The sequence below is a fragment of the Labrus mixtus genome, chromosome 16 (assembly GCF_963584025.1).
Source record: "Labrus mixtus chromosome 16, fLabMix1.1, whole genome shotgun sequence".
Lineage (NCBI taxonomy): Eukaryota > Metazoa > Chordata > Actinopteri > Labriformes > Labridae > Labrus > Labrus mixtus.
The window spans coordinates 22969743-22983502 of record NC_083627.1 but is presented as its reverse complement, the minus strand read 5'-3'; the positions used below and the strand labels follow the sequence as shown (position 1 = coordinate 22983502).

At 40.3% G+C, this 13760-nt stretch overlaps 1 protein-coding gene across 4 annotated transcripts in view; it reads right to left on the bottom strand.

Moving 5' to 3' along the window:
• Window positions 1–13760, bottom strand: part of dtnbp1b (dystrobrevin binding protein 1b) — a 37154-nt gene that overhangs the window by 9064 nt on the left and 14330 nt on the right. The window contains exon 2 of one of the 4 annotated variants that reach the window (XM_061059148.1): window positions 4601–4745. The exons of 2 other annotated variants lie outside the window; for them this stretch is intronic. In XM_061059148.1, coding sequence (XP_060915131.1) covers window positions 4601–4640 — 40 coding nt within the window. In that variant the 5' untranslated portion in view covers window positions 4641–4745. Of the gene's footprint in view, window positions 1–4600; window positions 4894–13760 lie in introns of those variants that run through there. One more of the 4 variants, XM_061059149.1, reaches the window with a different exon arrangement.

Genomic DNA, 13760 nt, shown 5'->3' with positions numbered 1-13760 from the left:
ACAGGGTCTAACCTAGTGACTCCATTAGATCCTGAATCAGGGGTCTTAACTCAATGGCTCTCTAGTTTTCTTAATTAGGGGTATAACCTATAGGTGGTTAAATTCTAAATTAGGGGTCTACATTCGCTATGTTGTGGGTTAAGTCTAACTTAATGGGCATGTTATATTTACAAGAAGGGGTCTAAATTATGGGTCAGTTTGATTTAATATTAGGGGTCTAACTTAATGGGTCTGCTAGTTTCTGAATTAGTGGCGAATGGGCATGTTATACTCTAAATAAGGGATGCTGATTGGTCCGACTCTTAATTGGGGGTCCAACTGAATTGGTCTCTAGATTCTGAATTTAGGATCTTCTTATAAAGGTCTATTGAATACTGAATTAGGGTTCTAACCCCTATGATTAGGCTATAGTCTCAATTTGGAGTCTAACTAAATAGATATATTAGATAATGAATCAGGGGTCTAACAATTACATTTAGGTTAAAGTCTAAATAAAGGGGCTAAGTATTTTATCATAGTGAGACACTTCAATATGCTATATACCTATATTTGGAGTCAGAGGTCTAACTTAATGCATCTGTCAGATTCTGAGTACCAGGTCTTGGGTTCTTTAGATACTTAACGGGCTTCTGAGATTGTAAATTCTTGTCTTTGCTGTTTTTTTTCCTTTTAAAAATTCACTATTTTTCAAAACGTCTGCAAAGCTTCCGAGGAGAGCTTCTAAAAAAAAAAAAAAAAAAGATGATGATTCAATATGCTGATCAGTAATGTTTTAATGTGCTGAGCCTTGACAGGGTATTTACTAGATTCTGATCTGTCCTGGCAGGACTCCTGGCTGCCCCAGTCAGGGCAATATGTGCAGGAGAGGGAGGAGCATATTCCAGCCACCAGGAGGTTGAAGGATGACCTTTGCACCCTATGAGAGACCCTGCAGATAGAGAAACCCTCTGTTTGTTTGTGTGGGCACGGCTGCAGCCCGGAGCCTCCAACAGGCTGTCTCTTTAGTTGTCCTGTCTCCCCCTGATGGATGGCAGCATTATATAAGACTCCTTGCTGACACTTAACTACTGCAGCTAGAGCTGGGAAGCCATTAACTGTCTGATGTGTCCACAATCTTTGACGTTTGTCAGATGTGGACAAAAACATCTTATTCACGTATGACAGGTTAAAAAAAAGAATCCCCGTCAATTCTTCTTTTTATAGACATCAACTATCCTCAATTTTAAGATTGTTGCGCTTTCTATTTAACTCTTAAAGTCTCATTGGAGTCTAAAGAATAACTCAAGTGTATGGCATTTGCAAATGCGACAATGTGAGTCGATATGAAGAATCTCTTGTAGTTAAGGTGTTGCTCTTTGAAAGCTCCACACTGTACAGATGTGACATACAGAGTATTAACTGCCACTCAGGGACAATACTTGTAACTGTTCACAGAATGACGAGAAATACAGGGGTTTCATATAACAACATAGGAAAATAGGTTGCATAGAAAAGAGAGAATTTGAGCTCTATACTCCGGCTGCTGAGCAAAAAATGGGCCAAAAGAGATTCCACGTAGGAGGTGTGAACTCAGAACGCAGAACATGAGGTGCTTAAAAGCTGCACTAAAACATGAATGGTATGAATCCTTGTTTAAACGTTCCTTATAGTGTGTCTGTGTTTGTACCTTCAACTGTCAAGACTTTAGCAATTATGTTTGGCAGTCACATGACTAAACACCTAAACATCTTGTGTGTGTAAATAACTTGCTTTAACGCTTGAACATGCTACATATAAATGCAACACTCTGCTCTTATTCCCAGCACTGGATCTTTTCTCTCCTGCATGACTTTACTGCAGCAATAGGATTTCAAAATAAATGTATTGTCCTTGCTTTATAATAAAAACAAAGGTGAAAACATGACAGATTGCAGCAGCTACTCTAAAGCAGAAGAATACTAGTGATAGCACACTTTTTTTTTAATCAGTGTAACAGAACCAAAAAATGTCAGCAGATGGAGAGAGTGCAGAGCCACACACACACACAGAGGTCAGCATGTTGTTGACCATTATGACGATGTTTTACATCTCAGGTCTGATTGTCCTGGAGGTTTAAACAGCTCTGCACCATTCTCTGCCTTTTCTCCGCGTACATCAGCTCCCACCAAACAAAATCGATATACTGCTTCAGGAATGTTAACTCCACTGCAGGATAAGTAGACATGCACACACACACACACACACACACACACACACACACACACACACACACACACACACACACACACACACACACACACACACACACACACACACACACACACACACACACACACACACACCAGAATCCTGATGAAATATAACTGGACCCTAAAGGGCCTGCTGGCAGCAGATGGACACAGACACACACAAAGAAGGGAACAATGAGGTCCCACCAGAGCTGCCTCATGATAGACATCACACCGACAGCCCTCCGAGACTCAGAAAAAAAAGCTCTCTTTATGCCATTCTACACTCAGAGTCCAATTTATCTCCTTTATCTGACAACTCGTCTTTTTTTTCCCTCCATCACTCCCTCTTTTCTCTCTCTCCTGGCTCTATCTGTTGGCCAGTCTGTGTGTTTGTGTGGATGTCTTGTAGGGACTGCTCTATTAGATTAGGGGCCTCGGGGAAGCTTTGTTCGTATCGTCGAGCATTGTGTGGGGTTAGTAACAGGAGTGCGTTTAGCTATAATTAGGATTTGCGGACAGGCGGCATTAATGATGGAGCTAGATCATGTCGTTTTATCTGTCTCTCTCTCTAATCAGACTCTCAATCCATTATTAGCTGGAGCTGTCTACTTGTTTAGACATCCACTGAGCCTGTGTTTGATGGACAAAGAAAAGAATTGGCAGGCACAAAGTTGGGAGTTGCCAATAAAGTCTTCTCACATGATTCAAATATAGAAAAGTGAGAACAAAATGTTTAAGCTTCATCAAAACCAAAAAAAGCTTCTTAACCAAAAGAAGACAGTAAGTAGGAGAAGTGATGCATTATTTCAGTATTCCCCTCTTTGATGAATGTCATTTTTCTACGTTTAGCGATTAGCTTCTTTAATCTTTCCAGGCTTCTTTAAATATAAAGCCACTTGTCGTTTAAAATTCTCTTCTTCTTCTGTCTTTTCTTTAATCTCTCCCGCCTCCCCCATTCCTTCCCTCTGTCTTTTTCTTCACCTACCATCATCTACCAGACAACCATATCTTGCTACGCCCCTTAGTCGAGCTACGAGGACTATTTTTAGCTCTTGCTCATATTCCGCCCGCAGGATTAAGTTTGTGCTGATGACTTTAGTGTGGGAGTCATTAAGTCCCATGAATTCTTTCCTTACAGATTGTGTTACAGTCATGCAGACACTAGTTCCAAATATGAATGCACGTGTCACTTGTAAAGACCTTTTTACACATTTTGTGAGGTTACAATGGCGGATTCTCGCTCACACAGACATACACATCTGGTGATGATTCATAGGAGCATGAGGTAATTGCATTATGCTAGTCACTAGCAGATGATGTCCAATGAAATTACATCATTTGATTTGATTAAGAAGACAAATGTTATTTAATGGCACTCATGTACAACGTAAAACTGAACCACCCTCTACGAGAGGAACAAAGGGGGATTTCCTTCGGGAGAGAAATGTGACACATTTATATTACATTGAGTAGTTGCTCATTAGCATGCCTACAAGTAGCATATTGGCTAATATTTATAGCTTATTCTGCAAGGCTATATTTACAATTTTCAAGGCATTCAGTCAAATATTTCCTTTTATAACCATATTACTACTTTGATCAACTTTACAATGTTTTTATTATCAATAAATAAATGTGTTTTTATTGATATTTGGTCATAATTATCAGCTTATTTGCTTTATTTGTGTATTTGGGTACTATCTTTTACTATTCCCCTTGATTTACTTGTAAAGCACCTTTTAATTTTTTTGTTTTGTTTTTGAAAAGTGCGATAAAGTTATTTTCATTTTTATTATAGTAAATTATAGCCAAACCAAATTCATACATATTGTTGCCTTAAGTCACCAAGAAGAAGGCAATAATAGGTGTGTTATAATGTCTTATAAAGAGCTAATATGCTACTAAGATCCCCGCTACAGGCAACTAGTGAAATCTTTATGAGATGCAAAAGCAAATAAGGCAATCTGCGACAGGGCTGACTATTTTTATTTGGCTGTGATTAAAGCTGAATACTGCTGCTGCAGGGTAGGCGTCTATCAATCTTAACAGCACACTGCAGAAGACGCCTTTCATTACATTGTCCACAGCAAGGATTCATTGTTGGTCATATGTTTGACAGTTAAAAGACAGCAGAATGAGATTTTTTATTTAAAACACCACATAAACATGTTCAGGACAGGATCAGTTAAGTAACAAGAGATACCTCTTTGTCTGAAGGAGTCACTAAGATCAGGCAAACAGAGAGATTATCAGAGCTTTAAGAGTTACTAAAAATAAGACCAAAATTATTGCTTAATGACCCCAAAGTCCCCTGTAATATTTTTGCTTTCAATGAAAACTAAATATTTTTCTACCAAAGAATTGATGAAGAGAAAATTCTGGCATACTACCTGAGTTTGTACTTGGCGCACCGGTTTCCACACTCATCATGCAGGCTGACAAACTGTCCCCTCACAGGCTGTTTCTCTCTGCTCAGCAGACAACAGTACAAGCTGTGTACTCACAAGGTGTTTCTCTGCTCTCCTTTTCACCTCTCTGCCGCCGCGTGAGCCAAAAACCCAGGGGAAATAAAAAAAAGAAAAAGAAGATAGATTAAATTATATAATCTCCTTCTGCTGGTTCAGATGGATCAATAGGACATGAGACTTTTAATGTCATTACACTCATAACTGTTTTCAGCAATAGAAAAAAAAGGCTGGTGTGTTGCTGTACACATACAGGAAGCAGAAGCCACAGGAAAAGGCTGGTATGTCAGTGTGTGTGTGTGTGTGTGTGTGTGTGTGTGTGTGTGTGTGTGTTTCATGTGGTTGATTATGAACCTGTAAGTGCATCTTTAAATATCCTCAATTCCTTTGCAGACTTGAATATCAAGCAGAGAATCATTTACCTGCTGATGAACTCACTTTTGTAAACTTTCAGTGTGTTTCTCATTTGTCTGAGTTTGTTTCTGCGTCTGAAGTGGAACTGTGCATGTTCCCTTTACACGACATGCAAATGTGCGTCCATATTTAGAAACGCAGAGAACAAACCCGTCTCAATTTGCTTTTTATTCACAGCCATTGTACAGAGAGCGAGAGAGAGAGAGAGAGGGAGAACGAGAGAGAGAGGGAGAGACAGAGAGAGCTAGAGAGAGAGAGAGAGAGAGCGAGAGAGAGAGCGAGAGATAGAGAGGGAGAGAGAGAGAGAGTGAGAGAGAGAGAGCGAGAGAGAGAGAGAGAGCGAGAGAGAGAGAGCGAGAGATAGAGAGAGAGAGGGAGAGAGAGAGAGAGAGTGAGAGAGAGACAGAGAGCGAGAGAGAGGAGAGAGAGAGAGAGAGTGAGCGAGAGAGTGAGCGAGAGAGCGAGAGAGAAGTAGCTTAGAACTGCAGCTGAGAGGAAACACGCCATCAAGGCCAATTCAAGTCTTAAGGATTCGACTCCATCTTTAGATTCCACTAAATGGAGTTATTTTCTCACAGCTTGGCTCACAGAGCAAAAAATGCTAATCTTCCGGCTAAGTGTTCATCATACAAGCTTGGTCAACACTTCTCTTTTGTGGCTAATTTGGGTTCACTTGCAAAAGGAACCCATTTCAATCCTTTTCAACGAGCACCAATCTTCCTTCAAGCTCTTTCAGAAAGTTGTTTAGTAAGAGTTCTGAGGTGTAAAGAATATTCAGTTAAAGCGCAGACAGACTGCGTGAAAGTGACCGTCAATAACAAGCGGCACTAACAGCCCCTCTTTTCAAATGGAAATCTATGTTTTTTATGAGTCATCAGCAGCCAATTCAAGTCACCGCCGGGGCCGCTCTACAGTCATTTACACTTTGCAGAGTACTTTGCATATCAGGTGCCAATAGAGGAGAAGGTCACGTTTGAAGCCTGGCTGGACAAATGAAGAGAAGGACGGACAAATTGCCTGAAATGGCCTGCCACAGGACTTGAAAAAAGACCCCGTGTTTGTTGTGTTTGTGAAAGAGACGGGGTAGTCAGACAGACAGGCAGGAAGTGGGTATGGGTGGGGGAGATATAGGATGTGTACTGTAAAGGAGGGGAAATGCTTTCGTCTATGCGTCATAGACGAAGAAATAAAAAGAAGAAGGAGATACTCGAGGCTCAAATGGTCACACATGGAAATGTATCTTTTTAGTGATGTCAAGGTCTGTGTACGCCTTAAATCAATCTTAAAACACTAAGTATATAAAGGACGAACTATGATTTGTTTGCTCTTTTGTGTCTACAAAAATGAGCTCCTGAGCTCAAAAAATCTTTTATTTCTATTTTGATTAACGGGCCAAACAATCCATCTAAGATCTTATTAAAGCCGTTTCATCCACTTACATCACACCGACTCCCCAAACAGATCAAACGTTCACCATTTGATCCTTAGTCCCTCTTGTTCTAGCCGTCACTTTAAATGAGCTGTCTGCTCTCTGATGGATTTGTTTCCTTTTGCTTAAAAAGGCCTAATTTTTCATTGAGAGACAGAAACACATGCAGCCTGGCGTCATGGTGGAGACGGATCCTGCCTCTTCTTCTTCTTCTCCTTCTTCTTCTTCTTCTTCTTCTTATAGGCTCACTGTTCACTCAGTCGAGGTATTTTTAGATTCTGTCCGCCTTGCTTTATCTCTCAAGTGCTCAGGTTTCCGCTAAAGGCAGCCCCCCTATGTTGTAAATAACACACGCACTGTCACTCTGTTGCACACACACACACACACACACACACGACAACTACTTGCATGTTAAGCGAGATTGCATAACTGTTGCATGCATGATAGAAAGGTTGTGTTTTTTTCAGATGGACAGGATGAACTGTTGAGCATGCACAGGTGATGGAGGCACGTTACACACAAAAAACAGAAAACGGAGTGAGTCATTGAGTGATTCAGCAGCGTTTTCTCCAGAATGAATCATCCATCCATTTATCTGTAAAGCTGAACTTATAATGACTTTTACCAGCTGCAGACCACGACTTCACACTTAACTACAAACCCATCATCCTCTCGCTCTGTGGCTCAGCCAGCATGGCTTAAACCTCCTCAGATAAACAGGAGGTTCTGCTAGACTTGTATTCTGGCCAATCTCCTCTTTCCCCGTCGATAAAACCTGTCTGTTTTTTTCTCTTGTCTGTTGGACAGCATGTCGTGAGGTTTCTGTCCAGTCTTCCCAAGCTGCAATACATCAGCTGCTGGGTTCAGGCTCTCATAGAATCACTCACAGACACCTAGCTGGAAGAGTTCTTTTGGGCATAGGGGCTTTTTGCGCTCTTTATTTTAAAGTTGGTCTCATCTGAATGAATATTAAGTTCACGCCTCCTACAAAGTCTTGTCATTGAAATCTAAGATGTAAAGTACAATTAAACTCCTTTTTGTTGTTATTTGGTTTCCAAGAACAAAACCTTCATTGTATTGTATTGTATTGTATTATATTATATTGTATTGTTTGCTCACACTTACTTATATTTTTTCTCTTTATTTTCATGGAAACAAGAAACCATATAAATATGATCTTCCTTGTAAAGGTCAGATTGTGATGAAATGAATCATTACTGCAGTGGCGGTTCTAGACCACTTTTACTGAGGGGGTCAAACTGGGGCCAGTTGTTTTGTCAGAGGGGAACATTAAACCCAGGTGAAAAATAGACAAAGATGATCGCTTTAAAAAATATATTATGCCAAATAATAGCACACATCATTAAATACCATGATTTATATTTGTTTCAGTAACAGAATTTAATACTAGATTGTGAGTCTGGTTGTTGAGTCAAATACTGTGTATGTGTTTTGAGGGCGGCTCTTCCTTTTGGGGGGGTGGCCACAAGGGGGACTGGCCCCTGTTGGCCCCTGCCTAGAACCTCCCATGCATTATTGGTAGATAAAAGCCCCTAGATGCAAAGAGAAGACATCAAAATATGAATTTAAGGTGTGTGGTTCCTCCTTTAATCACTTTAGTCAACAAGGCAGGGTCTAGAAAAGATACATTTCAGAATGTGTGTGACTGGCTGCTGTTGCACTTCAACACTCACTTTCTTGATATTATTGCAGCTGTGTAGTGAGCTTGTATTTCAGTACAGTATGTATGCTGCAGTTTGTGTTTGTGTTGCAGAGTGGGTGCTGCACAGTGTTCTGTATGCAGTGTGGGTGTAGAACCGAGTCTACTGCACAGTTTGACTTCTCTTCATGCTTTACAGGTACATGACCTCACAGCTACAGGGGGCAATGGATTTTTTTTTTGTGCTTTATGGTTTGGATTTATTTATTTTTCCAACCTTTAAAAAAAACTTAAGGCTGAGTATTTTGATTTTAAGAGTTAGATAGATAGGTCTATATACTGTATAAGTGTATGATGTAAAGAATGCTACAGTTGAGTTGTACACATACTTTTTAATGAGGTTTGGATAAATACATTGGGGTGAAACATATTTAAGATTAGTGTTTGTTTGCAGTGAGTTTTATTGCAAATTAAAAAGTAACCATTAAACACAGAGACTCCCTGTAGCCTCCTATCACACCTCATCCTGTTGTCTCCATCATACAAAAACACACAGGTCTCCAGTGTGGACGTTTCAATAATTTACAGAGAAATTACGCATTCTAATGTGCCAGTGTTAGACAACTCATAATTGTTATTTTATGTGCCAAGCATTCACAGCTGGCAAGCATGCAGGAAGTAGTTTTTCTGCTTTGCAATGCTGCAGCCAATGATGGGTGTCTATACAGAGGCGACACATTCAGACGAAAATGTAGAATAAAAAGCTGAGGATACAGCTGAATCTATTAAGGGAATAAAATATGATTGAGTCGTACGTGTGTGTCTGCAATCGTGATTTATTTTAGAAACAGTGAGTGGTGACGTTTAATCACTGGATGTGCTTGAAGGTGTCTTTTGGAGATACACTTTAGTCATGTATAAAACAAAAAAAACTCAGTGATTTTTTAACTATTTATTGGATGTACAGTACATGATCTCTCTCTCTCTCTGTCAGTCCGTCATCTCACATGAAAACACACATTCAACTAGCCTGCTTACCACACATGTAACCAGGCAACAACTCACCAACATGTGTGGCAAAGCTCAGCATGGACTCTCAGTTTGATAGAACATTTTCATTACAAATGATGACTCATTATATTTTAGGAGATACCGCACAGCTTCACAGCACACAATACAAAATGTAATAGCCCATTACACAGCACTTCAGTGATCTGAATAATTCCTTTTGACCGAGTCCTCATATGAACACATTTCACTAATGTGTCAAAACAACAAGCTGTCACTGTTATTTACCTGCCTTACCGCCTGACAATTAGTCACACTACAGTAACAAAATGGGTAGAAAGACATAAATTGCTCGGACAGCCTGAAAGTGTGCAGGAACACACACACACACACACACACACACACACACACACACACACACACACACACACACACACACACACACACACACACATTGGACGGATAGAGTGGATGGGTCACAACTAAGCCTTGCAGCAAATCAGAGGTGTCAGCTAGCAGCTCGACCGCTCTGAGCACAAGGCGGTGCAGCAGGATTAGGAATGTACCAATTAGATGGGAGAGGGGGTGAAGGTCACATCTGTAGGTGTGAAAATGGAAACCTTAGAATATATACAACACATCTATGAAATAGAAGCCACTTGTTAATAACTTAAATAAGTCCCAAAAACACAGAAGAATCCCATATTCATCACCATATCAGAATCTTTTTTGAAAGCTTTGCTCAGCTTGTTTGTTGCTGTTGTGCGGACACTGAGGAGAATTTGGCAGTTTTTTCAGTGAATTCACTGCAGGGGGATTTAAAAGCTAGCCCAAGCTGTGTCGCCTAAACAGCTTTAAGCCACATTTAATAACAACACAGGTGGCTAATAGAGCGTTTTGGTGGTAAGATCATCAAAGTTATATCAACGTCATGGGCGGCACAAGGTAAAACAAAACGCTGTAAAGGAATAAAGCAATGTTCTGGGTTTTAAATAAGCACAGTTCTTTGAATGAAGCAAAGCTTATCGTGTGCATATATCCGCCCTGTGACATGGTTTTGACAGGTTTTGATATAAAGGTCATAAACATGTGTCCCCTCGAATGCTCGCACAACGCCGTGTATCTCAGCCATTTGAATCACAGTGCCATGCACATGTAACCACACACCGCCACCGTTGGGTTATATAATGTGACACATTGTGATGATGATAATAACTGCCTCCTAGAGCTCAAGGTGCATTTATTATTTAGCCACTTGTAATCTGATTTGACACAGCAGCACCGCGAGAGAAGCTGTGTTATGAATTCAAATTACCAGAGATATTCAGCCTCTTTAAACAAAAAGTAGAGACTTAATGAAATGCAGTGATTTCAGATACTTTGTTGTTTAGCGGCCATGTCTGCCTGTTAGTTTTGTTGAGTACAAAAAATCTAAATATTTAGGGTAGAATAGCCCCAGGCAGAGGAGACACAGGGGGAAAAGTGAGTAAATACTCCACAGAGGCTAAATGAACTTATATATTTTATTCTTTATACTTTCTGCATCCTGCTGCCAGCTGACATTTACCTCGTAACAATTCTATGGCTGCAAGGCATCTGGCCTTTTTAAATGTGTATATTCGAGTGTGCACTACATGTGTATGGCTGCGTATTGTTGCAGAACAGACAGGCTGGTAGAAACAATTTTTACTCCAGCAGGGGCCAGATGGATAGAAAGGTCAGCAACAGAGGAGATAAAGGGTATGGAACAGATCCAGACCATGTATTAGCCAGTTGTGTGGACATACATTGACACAAAGCAGGAAATTCATGTTAAAAAGCTAAACAGGAAGTCACTTTGGACTTATTAGAGGGTATATTTGGTGGCAGCTTCTAGCGGCTAAAACCAGAGGGAACTTTGCATCTTAGCACCAGAGACTGATGGTGAAGATGATCCTGTTTGTTTAGGAGGTAACACAAAAAAAAAATTATGTGTAGAAATTAGGCCTAAGACTTTCTGAAATGTGAAAAGGAAGTAAAATATGCAGATCAAACCAACGCATACGGAAACAAACCTTTAATTTAATTACATTTAGAACGTATTATACACGCATGAAAGAAACATGAACAAACATAAACAAATGACAGTGGAATTGATGAAGACAATGGTTCTTGTGGTCCGGATGGTTATATTTATTTTGATCCTATTTGAGTGAACTAAACGATTTACGATGCGTCACATGTCTTATGATGAATGTTTGGGTGTGTGGCCTTGGACCGGTATCTTGATGATGTAACCATTACAGATTAGATGGCTACCATTATATTGCTTTAGATGGAGCCAACTGCACCTTCCAGTAGGCAGTGTTGTTGTGGTGTGTGATGAGCTCAGCTGGTTACTTTGTATCAAATAAAAAAAGTTTTACATACTGAAATTATAAATGAATACAGCATAGCAAAATGAGCTAATTTAATCAAAACAAGTATTTTTGTGCTGTATTTGTCCCCCCACAATAATATCTCAAGTCCTTATCTTACTCATTGCGTGTCAACAGTCAGCTTGTTCGCTGTTGACAATAGCTGCTGTGTTCAGGCTGCACTGAATTGTGAAGGATAGTTTGGTTTTATTGGTTGTTTTTTTAAATGCTGGAATCACCTGAATGTTCATTTCTTGATTGATTAAATTCAAGCTAACATGTCTGTATCTGTTTTAGCCTAAAGATGTGACTGTTATACTGCAGTAATCTCTGTTTACAGACTGTTTATATAAATGTGAAATCTGTCGCCCCAGGACCAGATTTTGGGATTGGAGTTGTTCTGGTTTTTGTCCAATTAATTTGTGTCCCGTGGGCTTTGATTGTCTGAGCGTAAACAGCAAAAGAGGTGAAATGCAATCTACCTGAATGCTGTCCCCCGAACTGATCTGCTGTCATCTAAGGATGACTAAGCAATAATCAATGTCTGATGAAAAATCCTTCCGTTAGACATTGTTTCTCAACACATTAACCTTTTTCACATCTCAAGTTGTAAGTCAGACAACAAAGACAACGTGCAGAAAAGAAAGTCTCAGAAGGAGGTTTTTATTGGTGACTGCTGGCTTCACTGAAAGCCCGGAAAAACGTAGCTGTCACTTCCAGAGGCAAACATCAGTGTCAGATGATAGCCAACGGGTTTCAAGTTTAATACCAGAGGAACCCTACAGTATCTCTGTCCACTACACAGACCTGTCTATAAGTGGTGCCAAACAAACATTTTGTATGTTGAGGACATCAAAATCAGCTTGGAGAATGAGAAAGAAAAGGAGATAGGGGAGAATATGCCTGACAGTATGTTGTCAAACAGAAGGAGAACATACTGGGAGGAAACGCATCACTCAAACTGCACACCTTACACAAAAAACTACTTTCAAGCAAAACACTCTGCCAGAGTGAACTCTCTTCATGTTTACTGATGCCACCTCAGCAGACAGCATCCGGTGATTCTTGTCAGCATTAAACATACCGTACAGTTTTTCTACTGAGGACAAACTGTAACCAGCGTTTGAGGCGCGGGTGATAAACAATGCTACCTATAATGTGTGGAAATTGAATTCCTGCTTTATTTGCCATTCAAATGCAGCTAAAGCCATGCTGTCAAAAAAAGGGATTAAATGTGTCTTAATGAATAATGAAAAATGTAATTTCCTACACTCTCTGCCTTGTGCTCAGAGATAAATACGAGAGAAAAGGAATCCTTTGGGCTGCAGAATAAATCAGCACTCATCCAATGAGCTCTTAGCACCTGACAACAAGGATCGAACTATGGCGGAGCTGGAAACAAATTTATTACCTTCACAAAGTCTTTACCCATATTCACATATACTGTAAATCACGCTGAAACATTTAAAAGAATTACCCAGCTCCCCAGGATACACTTAAAAAATCTTACATCACTAAAACTGTCTGTGTGCTGTTAATAGAGGCTGAACGGGGAGGTGAAAGGAGTGAGGAGGAGAAGAAGAAGAAAAAGGAGGATGACAGGCGTTTTCTAGCAGGTTAATTGCCTGCCTTGGAGGGGGGCTTTACTCACACAGATAAGGGGGGTTGTCTCATTGAACAGTGGGTGATATAGTAACGACTGTGGGTTGGGAAATCTGGCCAACCTGATCCTCCACAACCAGGAGGCAGCTCAAATCTCGAGATGGCACAAGAGACCCGGGGCACCGCTGGCCAATGGATTAGGTCGTGCCCCATGCACAGAGGCTGCAGCCCTCCAAGTGGCTGACCCTGGTTCAAATCTGAACCAGGGTCAGATTGGTTCTCTCCCTCACGGCATTCCCCACACTCTCTCTCTCTCACTATATCCTACTAAATACTGTCTTCTCAAAACAACAGTAGAAAGATAGATTTAGGCATAAAAGCCCAAAAATAAATCTAAAAACTGAAAGGCACCAAAGACTGAAATATATGATGATAAATATTGAGAAAAAGAAAAGCAGATTGCACACGAGCCCTCAGGTGTTTTTTGCACAATAGGACCAAAGCAGATGGGATATTCTGGACAGAGAAAAGCTCTTCACAATAGAAAACAACTGTGTTAAAATTGTCCCAAAAAGC